Genomic DNA, 24,881 nt, shown 5'->3' on the forward strand with positions numbered 1-24,881 from the left:
ACAAAACTTAAAAAAAAAAAAAAATTACTGTCATAAAAAGCAAAAACATTCCGTTTTAGTTCTGCATTTGATTAACGTGTTTATGGACTTTAATGTTTTAAGTTAGAATTTATTACATGCAGTCTAAAATACTTAATAATTAGAAAATTGTTTAATTTGTCACACTGCAGGACATGTCAGCTTTGTAAGCTAAATAATAGTAGCCGCGTTTCCATTACCCTTCAAATTGCGCAAATTGAAATTGCGAATTAAAAATACGCTCAATGGAAACATGTCAATTTCGCAAAAACTCCCATTTATCGCAAAAAAGTTTTTACGCTCGCATGAGGTGGTTTTTCAGGCAATTCGAAAAAGGAATATTTCGCAAAACTGCAATGGAAACAGTTTTTGCGCAATTACAGTCACCTGACTTAGAAGGCGCGTGTGTTTGGGGTCCGTGTAGGCTATTGCGTCCATTCGTTTTTCCATAGGCTATAATAGAATAGCAAAAAAAGACTTCTCATACAAAAAAAGAAATATAACACAAACTCATTTTCCAAAACTGTAAAAGGTTATATAAAAATAATACATTCATCAATTATTTTATGATAAATATATTACTGTCTTAAGTGAAGTCATTTATAGTTATAAACGCAAATAATAATAATAATTATTATTATAGCCTATTACATTTATTAGGCTACATTTATTAGGCTACATATTTAGAAGGCGCTTTTATCCAAAAAAGGAACAAAGCAATTCGTCAAATGTCATTCATAATACAGGTTAGACAATAATACAGGGCTAAGATTATCACAAATAAACACAAGATTTTGACGTATATCCAAGGGTTTGTGGAGCGCGCACTGGATGACGGAAGCGCGGGCGCGAACACTTGAATTTTCCTGTCAACAGTGGAAACAACTTAAAATACTCTATAATTTATGGTCATACAGAAAATTATAATACATAATCCGCAACTACTTTTATTTGTGTAAACTCACAATAACAAGAAAACGTTCTTCTTTTGCTAAATAAATCAGGCGCGCTTTCATGATCTCCGTGAACTGGAACATGTCTCAGAAATGAACTGAAACAAAATATAGCCTATAGGCTAAAGCTTGAACGAACAAATTCAAATCGAAAGCAAATACCTTCTGATTATGTAATCCATATGAAAGGTGCATTTCTCTCTAAAGGCGCATCCCATCCGCTTTACAGTGGAGATGAAAATATGTTTGCAGTCGGCACTAACACTGTAGTTATTAATAAACAATTAAAATGCCTAGTTATTTTTTCAGACACATTTATTATAATTAGCCTATAATCACCTATAAATCACCTAGGCTATGGTTCCAGAGACATGGCTCAGTCGGGCTGGTTTTCAATTAGGCTACGGGTTAAAAAAGGAAAAATAAATGGTCGCAAAAGTACACGGACCGTTTGGACAGAATACGAGACAAAGTTCTTTATTAAATTCATAAAAGAAAAAAGAATTGCAGGAATACTGGATTCTAAACCTCAAAGAAATGCCACAATCAAGACCTTGGAGCAGAAATGAGGGAGAAACACGCAAAAACACCTCATGTGCCGTTCACAGTATTAGGGTCTTTCCTTACCATTAATGCTTGGATAACACACCACGTCTCCTTCCATTAATAATAATAATGTCTTGTGCGGTGGCTGCACGTCTATTCACATGTGTTAAACCTAAACGTCCAAAGTCGCATAACATCGGTTAATGGAAACGCCGTCATATCGCAATAGTTTTTTATCGATATTTAGAAAAAACGCAAAAGTTTTGCGCAAATCTGTAATGGAAACGCGGCTAGTGATGGAAGAAACGAAGATTTTCGAAACTTTGAATCACTGTTTCGAAGCGCTTGACGCTGGTGACCCCTGCTGGTCAGAACACTGTAAATGCAGCGAAAACTAAGAGACTTTTAACTCATTTTTATTATAGCCTACAAACGTGTCATTAAATGTCTACAATTTATGAAACTGATCCGAGATCAGGTAAAAATCATACATGGCGGCGAACCAGTAAATTAAACAGTTATGAAAAGCGTTTACTGAAATCACGAGACTTTTGGCAGTTTGTTTGATACGCCCTCCGAATCGCTGCTTCGAAACAAATAAAATGATTAAATGTTACAATGATTCACAAAGGTTTCGAAGCTTCACGAAGCGTGTTTAGAAAGCGTCCATCACTTCTAAACAACATATCATAAATACCATAAATAATATATATATATATATAAATACATTTAAAAAATAAATAAAAAAATATCATAAATATATATAATTGTCCCTGATTTGGTTAGGGACAATTAGGCACAATGTTCCTACGGTTTTCAATTCACATTACTATTTTAAGTTAAACATGTAGTCTTGCAATATCACTTAAAATAAAAACAATAAGACACCTTTTTTAAAGTTCAGCTTGTCACACTGTGGGACTTTTGCACTTACCGGAAGTATTTCATGTCAACTACCCCCCTACATTCTGTGGGTAAGCAGTCTGGATGCTCATTGGAAAAATGAAGGACACTCTGAAATGCCTTTGAGAATGTAGAATAAATTGTTTTGTTTATTTTTATTGTGCTTTCTTTATTTTATCCAAGTGCGTCTTGTGTTAGTTTTTGACCAAAGGCCTAAAAGATTAGACAGTTGAAATAAAGGTTGATAAATATGGAGATAAATAACTGAATGTTGAGATTCGCTGCTGATTAAGATCTAAAAGGATGCGTTAAGAGAAATAAGCAAATGTATGAAAATGTCTGTTACAACACATATCAACTAGTTATTTTGAAAAATCATTCAATTTCTATAATAAAAAAATGAAGCCTTCAGTTGCTACAATAACAAAAGCAAACGTAGTAAAAAAGAAACTAGTCATATAAATGTATTTTGGTCTGTCGGTGTGACCGATGTTTTATATATTAGAATCACACGTCTCTCTTCTGTTCTAGGAGGCTACATTCAAGAACGCTTTTTTTCTATCTAAAGATTTTTTTTACCCCCAAAATAGATACCGTATGAAATCTTTTGCCCTGCTACTTATAAATATTTCATCAACAGTTATGTCCAACTAAACCTAAGACACCACCAGCAATACAGAAGTCACTGTTTTTCCAAAGAGTAGAAATTTTGGCATTAGTTACAACAATAATATTATATCAAAGTACAAAGGTAACAAAAAGGCACAATAAAAGACCAAATTACAGTATATCCTGTACCCATATAGTCCGTGTAGAGACTTTGGGAGGGTTTCAAGCAAAACTACTTTCTCATGATTCAATGTACAATTCCTTGTGTGAAGGGTCTGTATCGCTACATGAGAGACTCCAGGCTCTCCGATGGGTTGGCGGGGACCGTGCCGTTGTTTTCCGAGTAGTGAAGAGCTCTCTCATCCTCCTTAGTGCTCACCAAACTCAGGATCGCTTTATAGAGGAACTGATACTGTTCCTGCACACACAGGAAGATGTCAAGCACGCACATTTTATCATTCATTTCTTATCAAAGTATAAATTGCACAAAATTATTTTGTTACTTAGTATTTTTTTCTTGTTTTATGGAAGCTTGTTTCCACCACAGAACTCACAGTTCCGACTTTATTTCTCACAACTCTGACTTTTCTCTTGCAATTCCGAGTTTATATCTCACAATTATTTTTTCCTCACAATTCCGTGTTTATATCTCACAATTCTGACTTTATTTCTCGCAATTCTGGGTTTATATATCAAAATTCTGACTTCATTTCTCACAATTCCGAGTTAATTTCTCACAATTCCGAGTTTATTTCTCACAATTCCGAGTTTATTTCTCACAATTCCGAGTTTATTTCTCACAATTCCGAGTTTATTTCTCACAATTCCGAGTTTATATCTCACAATTGTGACGTTTTTCCTTGTAATTCCAAGATTATTTTTCACAATTCTGACTTTTTTCCCCCTCAGAATTCTGATAAAAACTATTTGTAATATAAAATATTATAAAATATTTGCCAATGGGGTCAGAAAAAAATACATAATTCAAAGGGAAAACAAGATTATTCTACTAACCTCATTGTCAGATATTTTTTTCTTGTTTTATGCAAAAACTCACTTTTGATCAATTTTTCAGAAAAAAAAAAGGTTCCATTTTGCTTGTCAAGTAAATGTATCCTGATTTAAGAATGTGTAGATACTGTATGTGTACTTGCAAACAAAACAAGAAGATCATTTCACTAATATTACAGTCCTCTTACAATATCATCGAAGAGCCCCGGCCTCATGAGGTTCATCATCCTGGCGGTCAGATAGACGTCCACACTGTTCTCCTCCTCCAGCTGGTTGACCAGGGTGGTCAGGGCACAAAACAAACCAGCACTCGACCCTCCAGACCTGCACAGCAGACGCCGTGAGACATGACATATCCCTGACTGATATAGCCTCTGCATTTTTGAAAATAAAATGACACTCTACCCATCGTGGATGATGATGGGTCCCTCTCGACGCGAGCTTTCTTCTCTGATGATGTTGATGAGCTCAAAGGAGTTGCTGATGGGACTGTCGGGGTTCGGCCAGCGGGGCGTCTGGTACTGACGCACCTCCAGCACGTAATCGTCCTGTCACAGACGGCCACACAAAACAGTTCTGTTAATCCATAGTCTTAAATGCAACTTTCTTGCAAATACTGGAAATATGAAATGTTTTGGTTTGTTTGAGTTGAATAATCTCACAAATACATAGAAATCAACAGAAAAATAATAACACATTTTGCACAAAGCCTTTTTTAGTGCCACTAAGACCTTTTTTACTGATATTATTTTACATTATAATATTGCGTTTTACTGTAACGTAATATGTCATTTTAAATTAATTATATACAATATTATCATTTATCATTACTGTGTCGAGATTTTTTAAACCTGAGTTTCTGCTTACATTTCACACCATTCTCATGAGTGACTCCCATTAGATTCTCATTACTATAATACAGTAGAAATTACTATAATAACAAATACTACCCGTAGTACAACAAATTTTTTTTTTTTACTACAATTTTTTTACTACCATTTATTTATTTATTTGCATTTCCGTAATGATACTTGGATTGTACAATGAGCTTAATTGTCATGAAAACAAATGAATTTTTTTTAATAAAATGTGCCAATAAATTCATTTTCACATTATACACTCTTATATATTGTCATTATTGTAATTTTTCCAGATGTTTTGAGTTTCTTACATTTCACATCATTCTTTCACAATTGGGATGCATCACGAAATGTGTCACGGAAATAATAAATCACACTAAAATATGCAATTAAATGAATTTTCTTTATGCAAAATAGAAATATTTTTGTGTTGATTTTGGGGTGAAATATGATTCTTGACTGGTTTTGTGAGATTCACCCAGAGCAGCTGCAAATACTGAGTTCTGGCCACATAAATGAAAGAAGGTTTTCACCTTTAGGGCCTCCAAAATGAAATCCTGCACCACTAGCGAATCTTCGTTGGACAGGCACACGCTGTCCTCACCTCTGAAGGTCACAGTGAAGGTCTCACAGCTGATTGGTTGTTCTTTAGTGGGCCAGTACACACACTCTCCCTCTCTGGTCTGTGACGGTCAGGATATGAGATGCCTTATAATAAATAGGGATGTGTGTAGAACTACAAATGTGTATAAATGTGTGTGTAACTCACCAAGCTCAGTGTATCAGGCAGGGAAACTATGATCTGTGCATTGTGATCCCAGATCATCCTCCAGAAGTCCTGTATGGTGTTTGGCAGAGGATTCTGGGTAGCGATGAACTCACGGCTCTCATGGTACCCCTGTAAACGGTACAGACTCGTCGAATCACACCATATCACCAAGGAATCTGAACAGGAGCATCAGAACCAGAATCTTACCAATAAATAAGAGGCATTGATGTAGTCTGATGATTCTCCAGGTCCTGTAGACAGACTGACCCTTGACCTCTCCACTGAAGCACAGGTGGGAGCACATGAGAAGATAAAGATGAACCATTACACTTCACAAAACTAAAGTCACTGAATGAGCTCACTGATAATAGACATCCTTAAAAACACATTTAAAAAAAGGGTCTTGAACAAATTCTGAAAAAAAAGAAAGAATACGGAGTGGAAATCATAAGAAATTTAGGATTAGGTTACTAATGAAATGTTTGCAAATCAATTCTTATTGCATTGCTAAATTAAGAGATTACTTTAGATTTCAGAAGAACAGTGATAATTTTTTTTTTTTTTTAAGAATTAATCTGAATATAATTATTGGCAAAAAAAAACAGGTTACCCTTTCACATATTAATAAATAAATAAATAAATGAATGAATTAAAATACCATATAAATAAATATGATATATAAATAAAAAACAATATATATATATCAAATAAATAAACAAACAAAATTAAAATACCTATAAATTATAAACACATGATATATTAATAAAGTATATATTAATAATACATAAATAATATAATGAATATTTATTTTTTATAAATGAATATTTCAAATAAGTAAATAAATAAATAAATGTATAAATAAAATATATATGTGATTAAATATTTTTTAATAATAAATACCAATGATTATTTATTTATTTAAAAAACAATCAATATTTAAAGTAAGTAAATGAATACATGAATAAATGAATAAATAAATAAAATAAATAACTACCTATAACATATACAGAAATATGATATATTCATAAATAAAGTAAATAATAATAAAAAATGAAAAATATCTAATATAATGTAATTAAATGTTTTAAAACAATATTTTAAATATAATAAATAAATATACAGATTTTTTAAAAATCACTTTCATTTTTATAGATTATATTTATACATATATTTATATAAATAAATATGATATATTCATAAATATTATCATTTTTTAATAAATAATGTAATACAATAAATATTTTGAATGAATGAATGAATGAATGAATGAATGAATGAATGTTTATATTGCACACACTCACCGGGCATAAGACAAGACGTCCTGTTTTTAGATGCATTGCACTCCTTCAAAGCCACTGTGTAGTCACTCTGTTTTGCACAACTCTGACTGACCAGCTACAAGAACAACAGGGAAGACTGATTAATTGCTCAGAGTAATAATGATTAAGAGGGGCTTAATAAACCAAGGGTCTCACCTTTAACTGTTTCTCCAGGCGGGTCTTTCCTGTAGGTCCCGGTATGAGGAGATCAGACACATATGTGTGAATGTGACTAGATGAGACCAGTGTCTCTTTACCCCTGATGGCCTCCACTAAAACATCATGGATGAAGACGTACTGCTCCTGCTCACACACACAAATATGATGGATGTGTCGTGTTGCATGTGACGTGACATAACCTGAAGTATGGTTTGAAATATGGTAGGATGTCATACCTCTGTCTGTACCAGGTAGTTCCTCTGGGTACGAATGTGTTTGAGGAATCCCATTATGTTCACTGTACTTTCCTCCTTTATCTGCTTCAACATGCTGTCGATCACAATGTATGTTCCTGTTCGTCCCACACCGGCACTGCAGATCACAAGTGCACACATTCAAACACATCTTAAAATGTTGTAGTCCGCCTCCATTTATAAACTCTCGCTTCAAGTCAAGTCACATTTATTTATATAGTGCTTTATAGAATACAGATCAAAGCAGCTTCACCGTTTAAAACAAGAAAATACCAGTATTAATGTTGCAAAGATCTTACATTACAAAGCAAATACAATTTCAGCTATAAAGCAGGTCTTAAGAAGACAATAGTGTCATTATTCAGCTCAATTGAACTCAATAACAATGTCAGTGTTGCAAAGTTATGAAACAAACTCAGTTCAACTATAAAGCAGCTCTACAGAAGACAATAAAGTGCAATAGTCACAAAACTCCTTTCAATTTCTCCATAGGGAAATTGATTTTTAACCATAACTTATGGTATTTGCTCCTGTTGAAGCCGTCGGCCCACATTATTTTAACTTAGTTTTAAAAATAATCATGTTAAAGAGTGGAATTCATGGTGGAAAAACTACATTACCCATGATGCTGTACAAAAATTCCACCAATCAGAGTCTAAACAAGCTCATTAGTCCCACCTACTCCCATGAAGCACAGCTAATGACATAACAGAGTCTCCCTACGCTCTCAGAATACTTTGAATTGAATATATGTGCATATTTTGCAATAAACTTAAAATATATTGTTTATATATACTCTATAGTGTCATTATTCAGCTCAAGTCAGTTCAGTGTTGATTCAGTTCAGTTCAATAACAGTGTGAATTTTGTGGAATTTATTCATTATGAAATGAATTTGATTATCCAGCTCAGTTTAGATCAGCTTTTATTCTCATCCAATACTGTCTGTACAGTCAGATCGATGACCATAGTAACTTCACACCATAATAACATTATGCTTAATAACTACTGGTGTCTACCTGCAATGCACCACTACAGGCCCCATATCAGCTGTCCTGGCCTGTGAGGACGCCCGCACAAAAGACAGCAGGGGAAGCGTGTATTCTGGGACGCCCATGTCGGGCCACTGAGTGTAATGAAAGTGAAGCACCGTCCTCTCCTGACTGCGACCCTTCTGTGAGCCCTAGGGGTGGAAAAAGACAACGAAAAGTATTGAGAACGGAGAATATCCTCAAGGTTTTCTGGTGGCGGTGATGTAAGGCGTAGCTATCGACCTTCTTGACGTTAACGTTCCTCAAGGCGAATGTCCTCTGCGTGTAGTAGGCAAGAGTTTTGGTGCTCTTCATCGTGACTAGGAAGCATCCATAGTCTTCCTGATTCTCAAGGGGCCAATATTGATCACACTTTCTCTGTTTGACACACACACCAGCCTCATGAGATTTAAATAACATTGGTTTAGTTATCTCATTACACCACTTTATCATTATTTTATATCAAAGTTTGCATATTTTGTCACCCAAAACCATCTAAATCAAGTGATGAAAAGCATTACCCGGCCCTTCTCCACCAGGTTAGTGATCATGACAATCACACCAACGTTTTGCTCCCATATCATCCTCCAGAAGTCCTCCAGACTGCCTTTCAATGGCCCCTGGGCAGCTATATACGCTTTCGGCTGATTGTAGCCCTAAGTCAAAGTCAAAGTCAAAGTCAAAGTACCTTTATTGTCCCACAAGGGGAAATTGAATTTGCAGCAAATGCTCAACATAAAACACATAACATACAACAACACTCACCAACAAAACCAACCAGCAAAGAAGGAATTCACATTAGCGCCCAATGTACATAGTGTATAATAAATAAATAAATAAATAAAGTACAGGACACCATCAAGTGGAAAAAATGCAACTTGTGCAAGTTAATATAAAGTGCTAAGTGCCATTAAGGTGCCTCACAGCTGCCGGAACGAAAGAATCATTCACAAACAGACCGTGATCATTTCTACCAACACTAGTATTGACAGACCGATTAATATACCAAATATTTGCCCATTTTGGAATATATATGGAAGCTTGTTTCAGCCACAGAATAAACAATTAAATACGATAGTTTTTAATCTTACAATTGGACTTTTTTTTTACCCTCAAAATTGCAAGTTTATATAAGCAACACACACACTGTAAACTTTCAGCAGTGACAACCGCATTAAAATACGGGAGTGAATCCCCTAAATCATCATTCTGTGTGATTGTTGACTAATATAATGGATTTAAAAAAAAAAAAAAATATATATCAAATATAGTGTACACTTACATCCACATAGTTGGCATTAATGTAGTCCCCTGTCTTTCCATCTTTGTCAGAGTTTTGAGAGAGTTTAACTCGACTGTGATCATCTGAGAGTACAAAAGTAGAAGACTGTTAATGTTTTTTGTTGTTTTATAAATGCACGTACATATCTTAAATTGGTATGGATGAGTGATATACAGGCCAGGATATTAATGTATCTGTTCTTGCTCTTATTGTCTGGGTGGATGGAGCTGTCCGCAGTGATGCTGATGTCCGCCGTACAGCCCTGAATCTCCTGGAAGAAAAGTTTCAAGCATAACTCAGATCATAACCATTACCTAACTATTTGACTTTATCATGCACACTAACCATGCAAAGAGCAACACTGACACGCCAATACAATGAACAGAAGAATTACAACAATGCAAAAGAATAAGTAACACTAAACAAGGGAGATGTGTCTTACCTCGTAAGACTCTTTCAAGATCTAATAAGGGAGGGGGTGAGAATGCAGAAAAGCACAATGAAAGTCCAGGACAAACAGAGAGGCAGGTACAGGTACATGAGGCACGTTTGCATGTGTTTTCATGCTACAGACGGGTTTAGACAGGGCTTTCGCTATGTGTGTGGGTGTCCATGCAGTCAGTGGAGCCACAGTGAACAGTGTTCCCACATCACCTCTTTACATGCCGCCCCATTGCACTCATATACATGAATTCACTGTTTTATGTTTTTACATGGCATTATAGGATGCAATGTTTGAGGTTACGTATTTTGAAACGTCAAGAAAACTGCACTAAGGAGTGATAAAAATCCCAAGTACCTCAAATTTTTTGGAGAACATGTGATTTGCGTGAAGATCAGCAACATGTTTCACGAAATCCTTAACAGGGAGAGCTTCATTATCCTCTGGCATCAAAAAGAGAACAATTATTTAGAAATACATACATACATATCAAATTATTAATAATAAATACAATTATTTATTTCAAAAAACACAATTACTTATATTAGTTTATTAGAAAAGTAAATGTATTTAAGTAATTGTATTTATTTTTTCATTTATTTGTATTTTTCAATAAATAACTTTAGGAAATAATAAATAACTGTTTGTCTGTTTGTGTTTAAATAAATGCAATTAAATAAATAAATAAATGTTAATAACAAATAAAATGATTTATTTGAAAACATTACAATTACTTTATTTGTTTATTTACTATAAAAGTAATTGTAAGTAATTGTATTTTTTAATAAATCAATCATTTTACTTATTTATTTGTATTTATTCAATAAATAATTTCAATATGACAATTACTTAAGTTAGTTTATTTTAAAAATGATTGTAAGTAATTGTGCTTTTTGATAACACATTAATTTGATTATTTATTAGTTATTCATTGAAAAATAAATAATTTATTTAATTAAAATAAATGCGATGAAATATATACAAACAAATAAATATGAATAATAAATAAATACAATTGTTTATAATAAATGCAATTACTTAATAAATACGTAAAAATAGTTTATTTATTATAAAAGTAATTGTAAGTAATTGTATTTAATAAATAAATAATTCATTTATTTAGTTTTAAATAAATAACTTAAACAATAATAAATAACTGTTTTTTTTTATATATAAATAAATAGCTGCATGAACATGAAAGAAAAAAATATTATAATAATAATCTGTCTGAATTGGAGTGTAAGTTTGTTACCTGTAGGTAGCAGAAGAGGGGTTGATGGGGCTGATATGGCACGGGCTGAATTGTTGTCCTCTACATAAAAATGTGCCGTTTGAAAGCATCTCCTATAAGATACAGATACAAAAATATCAGCATTTTTTGTACTTTATTACAGTTAAAATGAAGAGAATTTAATGAAAATAACGTCGCAATGCAAAAGATATTAATGCTCCCAAAAAAATCCTTAAAGGTGCAGTAAGTGATTTCTAAGAAACACTGTTGAAAAAGGATCGGACCGAGCCATAACACTCAGCAGTAGGGGGCGTATACATTTATGATGGGGGAGGAGAGAGAGTAAACAAGAGGGAGGTTGAAGAAAGACTGTAGATAGAGAGATGGCTGAGAGACATTACAAAAGAGAACAGATCAGGAATATCACTGGAAAACGAAGGGTTATGATCAGGCAAGAGCTTTTAGGACCTGCCTTAATATTAGAAAAGCTGTCCAGTGCTGGAGAGACCCAAGCGGGAAGTCCTGAAGTTGCGTTGTTTCTGCTCCATTTGTGAGTAACATTGGTTTTACTATGTTTCAGAGAACCAAGATATGCTGTTGTTGTAATGTTACCTTTAGTAACAGGACCGTTTTAAGTGTCATTGTTTGTCTGGAGCTGGTGTGATGCTGGCGGCTAACAACAAACCCTTGCTTGTATATACTCTTGTGTACTGCATGTTCATTTTTGGTACTGCCTTGTCGTTCCTTCGCCATCTTCGTTTGATTTTTTACAAAGAATTATTTTGCTTCGCTTCAGCTATGATAAAGAGGAATCCACTCTTGTATTGCATGTTCGTGCATTTTGGGGGAGGAGCAATGAAGGGAGGCCGGGGTATGTTTGTTTGGGTTGATTTCAAATATCAACAGTGTTTCACAGAAATCGCTTACTGCACCTTTAAAATGGGTGAAATGTCACCTGGACATGTTTATGTGAGTTTGTGAGATTTTAGAGCGCGTGAATCTAGTGTGTGCAATCTCAAAGCAAACGTTCACACACTGACGTGTGTTTGAAGATTTAATACCTCCAGTAGATGAGAATGCCCACCAGCACCAGCAAACACAGGGTAGTGAGTGTGGATATCACAGCCAGAGGAACAACGGTCCTTTTCTCTTTCTCTGTTCCTTCCACCATCCCGACACGAGACTCCGGACTGCTGTTACTCGCCTCTGATGATGGAAACAGGAGCAAAACAGTCCTTAATAAATCCATTAATGGGCGATCTCATGGTAAAATACATGACATAATAATATTAAACATATTCAAGGAGCTAAAAATAATAATCCAACCGCTAGCTCATGGAGAATGAAATTATCCTATTCATAAAAGCATGTGCTTCACCTCAATAAAAAAACACATTAACTGCATTTATATTTTCTCATCTTAAAGGGCACCTATTATTTGACCTTCCCTTTAGTGTCTAATATAGCCGTTTGTGCATGTAAACGATCTGCGGAGTTACAAAGCACAAAGTCCACGCCAAAAGGAGTTCATCTTTCCAACAGAAAACACTTGCCTGATCCTGCCATTATTTCTGTGACTTAGTTACATCATCATGTTACATATTTGCATAATGCCTGCCTACTGGTTGCTTTGGCCAGTCATGTTTTTCGTTCTCCAAATGTTTAGACATCATGTACGAGTTTTACCTGTATTCTGGTCTTCCTCTGACTCTCGGACAGTGAGTTCAGGAATTATGAGTTGTATGGGAATATCATCGATTTGAGAGGTCACTGACCCTCCTTGACCTGAGCCAGTGTCAGATTCAGCTGACCAGGTCACCCATGAGAGTAAAGCCTGGTTTTCTGGTTCTTCGGTGGTGGCATCCTCTCGCTCGCTCTCAAAGTAGAAAGTAGAGGACAGTCCTTCATTATTTTCATCTCCAGTTTTGCTCAGATCTGAGTCTTTGGGAGCCGACCGGGTTTGTCCGAGCTCCCATTCCCGGTCGAGCTCCTCCAGGAAGATCGCGGACCCTGATCCGCTGATCTCTCCCTGCCCGTCTGAAGAAGGTACTTGGGCAGATCCCTCATCCAAAAAGACGGTTGGGTAGCGGGTGGAGTATACATTGAGATTTGTGGCATCTCGAGCCGTTGATAGCCTTTGATTACTGAGCGATGTGGCTGTAACAAACACGTCTAAAGAGTTAAGTCTTCCACTCTCCGCTAAAAAAACAACATTTAAGGCGGAGGAAAGAAGGGCTTTGAAGAAACAAAACCAATCAAATTGGTCTAGCATATCTTGAAATACCTAAAGCCACCGCAAAGGGGGCGCCATCACCATGCGCAAGAGAAAGAAGGCAAAGGTTGAATGCACAAGAGCAAGAGAGGAACCGCCACCGCGTTCAACATTTGAAGAGTGAGCCAACCAGCCGAGAAGAGAGAGTCCAGCAGGTGCAGTTAAGCTTTTCGAGAGTATTTGTGGCACAAAATGGCAGTAACAATTGCACCACCATCACGTTGAGCACAGTGTGTTTCTGGAAGTTTGACTACTTATTAACAGTGATTCCCAACAGGAGTAACAGATTTAGAAAGACAGTTTTGGTTTATTAAACCTGTATGTTTTTGTTACCTATAAGTTGTAACTTTTCATTAACATTTGTACAAATGACAATGTATTCACTTGTGGGTGATATTTCATACTTATTGAGCTTCTTTTGTATTTAAATTCCTCCATAAAATAGTGACATTTGTGAAGTGTCTCATCTGGGTTTCATTTTGAAACAAATTTACCACTAGATCTTAAAGAAAGTTTCTCTGGAACTGTCAAAACTTGTGAACAGTACTTGCAACTATATATTAATGATATAAAAGGCCACTTAAGTGCACTTGAAGAGTAAAGTTCAATGTACTTTCAAAGTGTGTTAAGAAACACTTCTAAAAAGTGCACTTTGTAATGTCAATTTTTTTTTTTTTTACTTTAAAATACATTTCAAATCATTATAATTTAATAATCTTTTGTTGTGCTTTAAATAAGCACTTATTTTGATATGTTGACTAACATACTAAAATTCCATGCAAGTAATTATATATAATTCAGTTTGTCAAAAAAACCTCTAATTGTATTTCATATTATTTTAACTATATTTGCGAATGACATGCAATTAATACATTACATTCAGTTCACATTTAAGTATATATATATATATTGAAAGCATATTATTTCTCTAATAAGTTCTCTTTTTAAAAGTATGCTAACATCTACTTCTTTTTCACAAGGGTGCGGTTTATGAAGGAGTACTTAAAGGGATAGTTCACCCAAAAATGTACCAGAACCTGTATTCATTTATTCCTTGTGCTGAACACAAAAGCATATATTTTGAAGAATGTTGGTAACCAAACAGTTTCTGGTCCCATTGATTGGCGTAGTATTTTTTTTCTATACTATGGAAGTCAATGGGGAAAACATATTACCAAAATATCTTCCTTTATGTTCAAAAGAAGAAAGAACATCATGCAGGTTCTGAACAACTTGAGGGTAAGTAAATGATTTGGTAAGTGAACTATCCCTTTAAGATGAAAACTGTTGGGAAACACTGCTCTATAATGATGCAATCATCGAATTACTCAGCTACTATTGTTTGATTTTACATATCCATCACTTTCCTGCAAGCAAGTTAGCATTTAGCGAAAGGTTTTGTCTAGGCAAACACCCTGATCAAGATTGTCTTACCGTTAAACAGGGGCTGAGTGGTCTGAGAAATGATCTTCATAGATGATCCAGTAGTCGCAGTGCTTGCATTAGCGGTTGAAGTTGCATTTACTGCAGGGGTGATGGTGGTCGTCTTCACTGGCTGTTTTGGCACCAGTCGTCCAAATGCAGAAGTTGATGAAGATTTGGTTGTCCTGACTGAGGTCTCTTGGTCCTGAGCATCTGGCGATGCAGTGAGAAGGTTGTTGTTCAGATCTGGTGAGGCTTTTGTGGTGCTGGTGTTGATGACGTCCTCATAGTAGACCTCTGTGACCACCATGTTGCTGTGAGGAAGGTGGCCGCTCTCCTCTGGGATGAGTTTGCTCAGTGGCCGCTTGGTTTCATTTCCGGTCTTATTTTGGTCAGGTGACCATGACAGTGAAGACTCCTCTGTAATTTTTCCTCTGACTGTAATGGGGGTTGTCCTGACAACGGGAAAAAGGAAGCCTGGTTGGTCTGTCGCTGTGGTGATAGAGATGGAACTTCCGGAATCACGGATGAGGGTCCGGCTGGGCGGAGACTTGGAAGGAGGGGGAGATGTTCCCTGAAAACAAAATGCATCAAGCTCATAAAAACCATAAATACACTCACCTAAAGGATTATTAGGAACACCTGTTCAATTTCTCATTAATGCAATTATCTAATCAACCAATCACATGGCAGTTGCTTCAATGCATTTAGGGGTGTGGTCCTGGTCAAGACAATCTCCTGAACTCCAAACTGAATGTCAGAATGGGAAAGAAAGGTGATTTAAGCAATTTTGAGCATGGCATGGTTGTTGGTGCCAGACGGGCCGGTCTGAGTATTTCACAATCTGCTCAGTTACTGGGATTTTCACGCACAACCATTTCTAGGGTTTACAAAGAATGGTGTGAAAAGGTAAAAACATCCAGTATGCGGCAGTCCTGTGGGCGAAAATGCCTTGTTGATGCTAGAGGTCAGAGGAGAATGGGCCGACTGATTCAAGCTGATAGAAGAGCAACTTTGACTGAAATAACCACTCGTTACACCCGAGGTATGCAGCAAAGCATTTGTGAAGCCACAACACGCACAACCTTGAGGTGGATGGGCTACAACAGAGGAAGACCCCACCGGTTACCACTCATCTCCACTACAAATAGGAAAAAGAGGCTACAATTTGCAAGAGCTCACCAAAATTGGACAGTTGAAGACGGGAAAAATGTTGCCTGGTCTGATGAGTCTCGATTTCTGTTGAGACATTCAAATGGTAGAGCCAGAATTTGGCGTAAACAGAACATGGATCCATCATGCCTTGTTACCACTGTGCAGACTGGTGGTGGTGGTGTAATGGTGTGGGGGATGTTTTCTTGGCACACTTTAGGCCCCTTAGTGCCAATTGGGCATCGTTTAAATGCCACGGCCTACCTGAGCATTGTTTCTGACCATGTCCATCCCTTTATGGCCACCATGTACCCATCCTATGATGGCTACTTCCAGCAGGATACTGCACCATGTCACAAAGCTCGAATCATTTCAAATCGGTTTCTTGAACATGACAATGAGTTCACTGTACTAAAATGGCCCCCACAGTCACCAGATCTCAACCCAATAGAGCATCTTTGGGATGTGGTGGAACGAGAGCTTTGTGCCCTGGATGTGCATCCCACAAATCTCCATCAACTGCAAGATGCTATCCTATCAATATGGCCCAACATTTCTAAAGAATGCTTTCAGCACCTTGTTGAATCAATGCCACGTAGAATTAAGGCAGTTCTGAAGGCGAAAGGGGGTCAAACACCGTATTAGTATGGTGTTCCTAATAATCCTTTAGGTGAGTGTATATGCTCATGATGCAATCATTTATGAATAGTTTTATAATCTACATTCAGAAAAAAAAATTCACCTCATTATATTCCTCTGATTCTGTTAAATCACCAAATGGATCAGGCTCATTTACTGTAGGGTCAAAGAAAATATCAGTGAATTAATTCAAAGGGAAAAAATAATAATAATACTGTATAATAGGGTAATAATACAAAGAAATATCTGGGTTATATTTCCCCCCAAAACAACACATTTTTATATTTGAATTTTTTTTGTACAAAATAAAATTATTGAATAAAATTTTACTGGCAATTAAGCACAACCCCCAATATATATACAGTATATATATATATATATATATATATATATATATTTTTTTTTTTACTTTTGATATTGGTGTGAAATTTGATCCAGACATTTTTTTGATTTTTTTTTTTAGATTCTCAAATTTTTGGTTTGATTCAGCATTACCAGGGTCTTCAAGAGGCATGTCCACAATAACCTGGTCACTCATTTTTCCAGTCAAGCCATTCATGCACAGCGCCACCACTTGGACAACATAGCTACTGTTCGCTAGCAGATTATGAATAATGGCCCCCTGAAAAAAAAAAAAGAGAATACTATTTCATAACACCTGTTTTTAACCATCAGGACTAGTCTAACCATGAACTATCAGCTATCATGTAACAATGTTGACTGAAATATCCGTGCTTCAGTCAACGCAGTCATATTGAACGCCTCACGTGGATGGGCTAAAAGTACTCACCACATCCTGGTCTCCATCTGTCAGATACTGTTGTTCGGGTGGGTCTTTGCCCTGGAGTCTTTGGTAGGTGACGGAGTAGCGCTCGATAGTGGTGTCATAGACGGCCCGTGGCCTCTCCCACGTCACCACGATGCCGGTGTAGTTCTCAGAGTCTGCCTGCACGTTCTGCGGTTCCGAGCTGCACACTAAACACAGAAGAGCATGAAATTACATTGAGCTGTTTGAACAGTTTGAAACGTCGTTTCATAATTGATGAACTTCTCACAGTTATTGTTGAACTGAACTCAATAAACACTAAACTGAACTGAGATGATTTAAGGGTTAGTTCATGCAAAAATGAAAATTCTGTCATTAATTACTCACCCTCATGTTGTTCCAAACTCGTAAGACTTTTGTTCATCTTACGAACACAAATGAAGTGTGAGAGCTTTCTGTCTCTCCGTTGACAGCAATGCAACTGACACTTTGACGCTTCAAAAAGTTCATAAAGCGATCGTAAAACGAATCCATATGAATGGGCTCTATGCACGGCGGTATTTCAGGTGAAGGTCTAAGGATGCTGGATTACTTCCGCCGATCGTAGAGTCCAATGCTATACCGAGAATTTATATTGGTTTTTATACTCTATTGCTATACTAAAGAAACGTTAGTCACAAAAACAGACAAAACAGACACCCCTCATTTTGTTTATGCTTCTTTGTTTATTATATTAAATAAACATAACTATATATAAAATTACATCTAAACGTATTAAAGTTTCGTTTCAAAGACGAGAGGACAGTAAATTTGGAAGACTCTGCCATAATCCCGTTTTCCTCGGTTTTCCTCCGCTTTAAATCTCCCCAACCGGAAACGCAAGAGTATCCTTGCATCAAACGCGGAAGATATGCGTGCATATAGCCCATTAAGCGGTTTAGTCCAATTTTTCTGAAGAGACATGATCGCTTTATATGATGAACAGATTGAATTTAGGCTTTTATTCACATATTCTGAAGATGAACAAAAGTCGAATGGGTTTGGAACGACATGAGGATGAGTAACTAATGACAGAATTTTAATTTTTGGGTGAACTATCCCTTTAAGCAATAAGATAATAGATAATGGGCTGCATTGTGGCCTGAGAGAATATTATGTAATTGGATCATGCTTTCGTTCTAATAAGGAGCCGTAACTTCAGTCAGATATCATTAACTTACAAAATTGCTTCTAAATCAACTGTTTGAAACAGATTTGGTGCATTTGTTTTCTTGGAAAAGCTCCAAAGCGTGGTTTCCAGGCAACACACATTCACTGCAGGGTTTTTAAAAAGCATGTGTGTCCACGGTCAGAGGAAGAGGAGATGCATGCGACCACTCGATTTGACCTTGAGAGATGACCTCTCACTCCTCTCTGATCCTTATTTTATGTATTACAGGCACATACTTGTTTCTGAGTGTCTTTGTTAGGCTGCGCTGTGTGAGTGTGTAGTATACATACTGGGTGCAGGGACTTCCTCTGTGCCTGTGTAGGATGAAAACACTTGTCCCATGAACTGCTGTTGTTGTTCTCTATAGTTATTTTGCAGGTAGTCGGTCAACATGACGTATCCGGCCTGCTGTATGGTCATCACCTCACAGAAGACCTCCAGCTACACATATACAAAAATGCACGAATAATGAGACGATAATAAGAGAATGATATAGAGAATTACCTATAGAGAATGATGTGATTGCAAGAAGATTGAGTTAAGGACCGATCAGCCTGCACCATCTAGAGTTTCTTGACAGAACTTTGTATTAATAATAATAATAATAATCATAATGTAAAATACTTTTGAAATAACATTAAATAAAAAAATAAAAAAATACATAAATAAGATATTGGAAAATGTATACAATCAACAAACTTATAAATAAATTAAGAAGACAATTAAATACATACGAAACAATGTTGTTATGACCAAATAAACACTTATTTTTAGATGATGACTATATACAGTAATCTCACAAGTTAGTTATGTCTGGAATACTAACCAACTTATTAAAACTAACTAACTAAAATTAATTAAATAACTAAATAAAACTAGCTAAAACTAACTAACTAAAACTAAATAACTTTAACTAACTAACTAAAACGAACTACACTAAACAACAAATAGAGAGATGCAACAGACCAATCAGAATTAAGTAATTCAGAGAGCAATGTTACAACAAAAATAACAGAGCAAGTATCCGAATTAACTTGCACAGCCAAGTTTTACTAACTTGTTATATTGACTGTATTTAAATTGGAATCAAGATGAGTGAGGGTGAATGGCTTTATATGCACGAGTGAATTTATGCAAATGCTGAACCAGTGCTAAAGAGTCATCAGCTATACTGTAGCGTGCCTGTGTTTCGCCCCATCAAATTTTCATGCCCAAGAAACAGGCTGTGTTTAAAGTGGATCAGGCATGAGAGCGAAGAAAAAAATACACAACCATGCACAACCGCATGACAAAAAAACTTAAAACTGAGCTTTAAAGTGCATCTGGATAAGAGGGGCGAAGTTGCGTCCCCGCCACCGAGGGCTTATCTCTGATCCACACGGCAGGCGGTCGGCCAGCTGAAATATTAATGCACGCGCCTCCGTTTGCTCAAGAATAGCTTAAAGGGGCTGTCAGGGATGTATTCACCACGATCTATTTTTAGGTGAGGGGTTTCGCTCTCTCTCACACACACACAAACACAAAAGAGCCATTGGCTGCAATAGTGACCCCAAACTTCTCACTAGCCTGATCTTCAAGACTCTTCTAACTTTATTTAGCCAAATTATGTGTTGCAATTGCACAGAAAATAATCTGAGATGTCCTGACCTGGGTTTCTGAGATGGCCACTGTGTTTTTAAACACGATCCACTCCACGTTCTCCGAGCAGGGTGGCGCGGTGAGTGAGCCATTGTACATGAAGTATTTTTCGGGGGACTGTGGAAGCAGAGGCAGCAAAGAAAACGCTTCCAGAGGGCTGCTTTTACCTTAATGTCAGATAGAAGCATGTTATTGTAGATGATTGCAGATAAATTTGAAATAATGAAAATAATATGTGGAAAAACAAGGATGTACCAAATCGGCTCACGCTGTTCACCCCGTCAATGATGGCCACATAATCCTGGTTGTCTTCAATGCTGGCCTAAGGAACAGATCAAACTTTAAAGTCATTATAATAAAAAGGTTACAGATGCACCATGCCATGGTGACCTTATACGGGTTAATATACAGTGTGTATGATGTTCGCAGGATGAAAATATCACCTCAAAGAAGACAGCTACAGCAGCTATCTTTCCTCCGCTACTTATCGCCTCGTCTATGGATTCAAACTCCTCTTCTTCAAAACAATATATCTGCATCTGAGAGAGAGAGAGAGAGAGAGAGAGAGAGAGAGAGAGAGAGAGAGAGAGAGAGAGAGAGAGAGAGAGAGAGAGAGAGAACTCACTTCCATACATTTCATTTATAGTCAACATGAGTTCATATGACTTTTATTTTATCATGGTTTGATTAGTGGGAAATGAAATGAATGCAGTTCGAGGTTATCCTCGATCTTACAGAGAACCTAATTCACTGTGATTTATACGTGTGGTGAACTTTACCTCCAGAGGGAAGCTGTTGCCGTTGAGGCTGTGTTCAGAGCCGTCTGCAGTGGCGTTACATCGGCCCCAATGGAACGTGATCCTGCCCACTTTAAACCTGGATCTGAGCCCACCTCCACTTATGAAGTACTGACCGTTCAGACTGATTACCACTGAGAAACATGATACACACACACAAACTCTATGACCGCGAGTCCATACGCAAGCCATGTGCAAATGTATTCTTCATTCAGCAATCCTAATTGCTCATACTTTCATCTCTTCGCCTTGATAAAAGATTAATTTTAAACTAAGCCTTTTGTGCTGGAATAATCTGTCATTCTCACAGTGTCAAATCAGAACAAAAGGTTCAGTGCAAGCTTTTCTTCTGTGCTCCTGTAAAAGCACAGACCATCCAAAGCCACCCAGCTGCCATTTACAGGTAAGAAAAAGACATATGATTGTCATTTCAGGAGATTTTATTCTTCAGCAGCTCCATTAGTCTGCCAGCGATTAATCTCAGGTCGTAATTGCATTCATCGGAGGACATCGCTCAGGGGAGTTAACCTGTCAGTATAATTTCACTGAGTGCTGTTTAAAAAGTGGTTTTTATCACCAATTCATCACAAATGAAATAAGCAAACGTCTTGTAAACACCACAAACAGAGAGAGCGTATGCAGACCTGTTTTGCCATCATTGGTGATGGTGGTGGAATCGGCGGTGGGCTGTTCCCAGTTCTCCAGCTGCAGGTTCTGGTACTGCATCCTAACCTGAGTGAACTCCTCACTGATGTCAATGGGAGACTGTCTGGCATTGCCACAGACTGGATATTTCTTTGTCCAATGCTTCTGGTTTAGGGCCCCTGTAAAGAGTAAGGGCGTGACAAATGAACAAGGGAATAATCTTGCAACAACTCAGATAAAGACTTGATGTCTTAATTAATGCAACAAAACGTTTAGATTCATTTTTAGGTAAATTTATATGAATCTATAAGGCAAACGTGGTTTAACCAGCCAGCGTTTCTGTCTTTGACCATTTTAAATCACCTTTATTTGTTCATTTAAAGGAGTAGTTCACTTTTAAAAAAACTTTTGCTGATAATTTACTCACCCCCATGTCATCCAAGATGTCCATGTCTTTCTTTCTTCAGTCGAAAAGAAATTAAGGTTTTTGATGAAAACATTACAGGATTTTTCTCCATATAATGGACTTTGCTGGGCACCAAACGGTTCAAGGTCCAAAAGACAGTTTCAGTGCAAACTGCAAACTGTTCAAATGGCTTTAAACGACACCAGACGATGAATAATGGTCTTATCAAGCGAAACGATCGCTCATTTAAAAAAGAAATAACAAAGTTTAAGTTTTATAAGCTCAAATGCTCGCCTTGCTCTGTTCTGTGTGACTCTCCTGTTCGAACTCGTTCATTAAAAATGAACGAATCTTTTTCCGAGTCAATTCGTTCATTTTGTTCGTTAAATGAACCAAATGACTCGAAAAAAGATTTGTTCATTTTCACGAACGTGCATCACAGAACAGAGCAAGGCGAGCATTTGACATTATTAAACTTAAACTTTGTTATTTATTTTTGAAATGAGCGATCGTTTCGCTTGATAAGACCATTATTCATCGTCTGGAATCGTTTAAAGCCCTTTGAACAGTTTGCAGTTTGCACTGAAACTGTCTTTTGGACCTTGAACCGTTTGGTGCCCAGCAAAGTCCATTATATGGAGAAAAATCCTGGAATGTTTTCATCAAAAACCTTAATTTATTTTCGACTGAAGAAAGAAAGACATGGACATCTTGGATGACATGGGGGTGAGTAAATTATCAGCAAAAGTTTTTTTTAAAAGTGAACTAATCCTTTAAATGTGCCAATATTCATTTTATTAATTAAAAAGAAAAATATTCTTTAAAGTCTCAGTTAATGAGATCATAACTTCTTGTATAATCCAAGAGCTCCTCAAATGCTAAACAAAAGCAGTTTTACGAATAGAAAGAGCAGCAGCTTTCTAAAAAAAACCCCACCTTGGGCCAGATTTACTAAACAGCAAGATCTACTGACGAAGAACAAATTAAAAAACACAGATGCAGCCGGATCATTTCCATAATCTACCAGTTAGCGTCTGGTTTAAGATGTGCTTTTCGGGGGGCGTTAAATAATGATGCAAATACCAGTAAATTGATGAGTGCAGACCTTGGTAAATCACCTTGTATGTTTAATTTAAATGCTCTCCACCCATAAATTTTGCGTCTGAAAGGAAAACTCCAAATGCATATGCAATAATATCAGCTGCAAAATAACCCTGTCCACACCTTTACAGCGCTAATTTTTCACTGTGTCTTTAGTAAATCCTGACAGTAGTTTAACGCCAAAAGAGGGTTTGCGCTGGCACAAGCTGTTAGTAAATCTGGCCTCTTGTGTGATGGTGAACGCTCAAATAATACAACATAAATTTTTTTTAATAAGAAATGGTTTATTTAAGCATATGCCAAAGCTGTGGGCTGTGGTCAGTAACACATTGTGGGTTAAATTTGTGTTTCAGCATTTTCCAGATCCTCTGCTGAATATATTTTCCTGTTCTCTCTATTGTAAACTATAAATAAAAGGCCAAAAATGTAAAACAATATGGCACTATACTGAGGCACATGGTATGGCATATGAAGAGTCAGTGCTGATCAGAGCAAAATAATGCACTTGCAGTGGTGTTGAACACTGTACTGAACAACACTATGACATATCACACTGACTTCACCAGATGATAAACTCACGGAGCAGATGGCAATGGGTCACACATCACTGAACAAGCACGAGCAATAAACCGCACACACACACAAACATAAACACATCTGATTAAAATTGTCCCCGAGGACGCCTCTTTAACTACATGATGAAACGTAAGATCTGAATTATTAGCAGCTTTAATGTTCCCTGGCAGGACAATTACAGTGTATATGTTCACAGTGATTTCACTTTCACCTCCCGAGCTGGCCGTTAATTCTTCACCCTCTAAAGCTACAACATAATTAATATGTCTCTAAAAGGCTATAAAGGATTAGGCTGAGAGGACAGAACCACATCCTCGAGGTGCTTAATATCGACACGCGAGACAAACGTCTGCTATTAGCCTGATTGATGGCGTCCACATTCAACAGGAAAACAGCGTCTGCTGGCAAGGTGAACTACGAGTCTGTCAGGTTACAGCGGTGCAGCATCTGGCCCGGCAGACACACACATACGCGGCGACGTGGATACACTGTAATCAAAGGGAACGGCTGCTGCTATGGTAACCGGTAGAGATGTGGCATAAATGCAGAGCCTGAAGTCATTTAAAGGATTCTGAGACCTCTGGGCTGCTCTGACATTTCGAATATTTCTGTTGTAATAACAGGTAGGATGCGCTTTGGCCTTTGAAGCAATCTGCCGTATTATGGCGCATGGGAATGAACAATCGCATGTGGGAACAGTTATCGTGGAATCCTCCCCCTCCATAATGACACCCTGATCCATCCCGACATTCAGTCTGATTACACCAGCCAATTATCCACAACAGTTTCCTCTCAATTTCCACTAAGGAAGGTCAGCAAAGGGCAGAAGTAGAACACACAACCGCTGTGAATGTCTGTGGATCCACTACA

General features: G+C 36.9%; 1 protein-coding gene across 4 annotated transcripts in view; it reads right to left on the reverse strand.

Annotated features, from left to right (window-relative positions):
- Positions 1-2,551: 2,551 nt before the first annotated feature.
- Positions 2,552-24,881, reverse strand: part of ptprz1b (protein tyrosine phosphatase receptor type Z1b) — a 38,175-nt gene continuing 15,845 nt past the window's right edge. Inside the window, exons 3-31 of one of the 4 annotated variants that reach the window (XM_056245188.1) lie at positions 21,928-22,107; positions 21,266-21,417; positions 20,930-21,025; positions 20,742-20,808; positions 20,496-20,653; positions 19,139-19,289; positions 17,663-17,847; positions 17,368-17,494; positions 16,976-17,028; positions 15,094-15,655; positions 13,074-13,544; positions 12,449-12,593; positions 11,409-11,500; positions 10,514-10,599; positions 10,157-10,177; positions 9,889-9,985; positions 9,715-9,797; positions 8,954-9,088; positions 8,676-8,810; positions 8,421-8,584; positions 7,384-7,519; positions 7,145-7,291; positions 6,971-7,064; positions 5,877-5,950; positions 5,670-5,798; positions 5,434-5,583; positions 4,446-4,588; positions 4,229-4,364; positions 2,552-3,447 (exon numbers count right to left, since the gene is read on the reverse strand). In XM_056245188.1, coding sequence (XP_056101163.1) covers positions 3,313-3,447; positions 4,229-4,364; positions 4,446-4,588; positions 5,434-5,583; positions 5,670-5,798; positions 5,877-5,950; positions 6,971-7,064; positions 7,145-7,291; positions 7,384-7,519; positions 8,421-8,584; positions 8,676-8,810; positions 8,954-9,088; positions 9,715-9,797; positions 9,889-9,985; positions 10,157-10,177; positions 10,514-10,599; positions 11,409-11,500; positions 12,449-12,593; positions 13,074-13,544; positions 15,094-15,655; positions 16,976-17,028; positions 17,368-17,494; positions 17,663-17,847; positions 19,139-19,289; positions 20,496-20,653; positions 20,742-20,808; positions 20,930-21,025; positions 21,266-21,417; positions 21,928-22,107 — 4,304 coding nt within the window. In that variant the 3' untranslated portion in view covers positions 2,552-3,312. The remainder of the gene's footprint in view (positions 3,448-4,228; positions 4,365-4,445; positions 4,589-5,433; positions 5,584-5,669; positions 5,799-5,876; positions 5,951-6,970; positions 7,065-7,144; positions 7,292-7,383; positions 7,520-8,420; positions 8,585-8,675; positions 8,811-8,953; positions 9,089-9,714; positions 9,798-9,888; positions 9,986-10,156; positions 10,178-10,513; positions 10,600-11,408; positions 11,501-12,448; positions 12,594-13,073; positions 13,545-15,093; positions 15,656-16,975; positions 17,029-17,367; positions 17,495-17,662; positions 17,848-19,138; positions 19,290-20,495; positions 20,654-20,741; positions 20,809-20,929; positions 21,026-21,265; positions 21,418-21,927; positions 22,108-24,881) is intronic. The other 3 variants (XM_056245189.1, XM_056245190.1, XM_056245191.1) reach the window with 3 other exon arrangements.

The sequence above is a fragment of the Rhinichthys klamathensis genome, unplaced genomic scaffold, assembly GCF_029890125.1.
Source record: "Rhinichthys klamathensis goyatoka isolate OS25496 unplaced genomic scaffold, OSU_Roscu_1.1 h1tg000029l_1, whole genome shotgun sequence".
In the NCBI taxonomy this organism is placed as follows: Eukaryota; Metazoa; Chordata; class Actinopteri; order Cypriniformes; family Leuciscidae; genus Rhinichthys; species Rhinichthys klamathensis.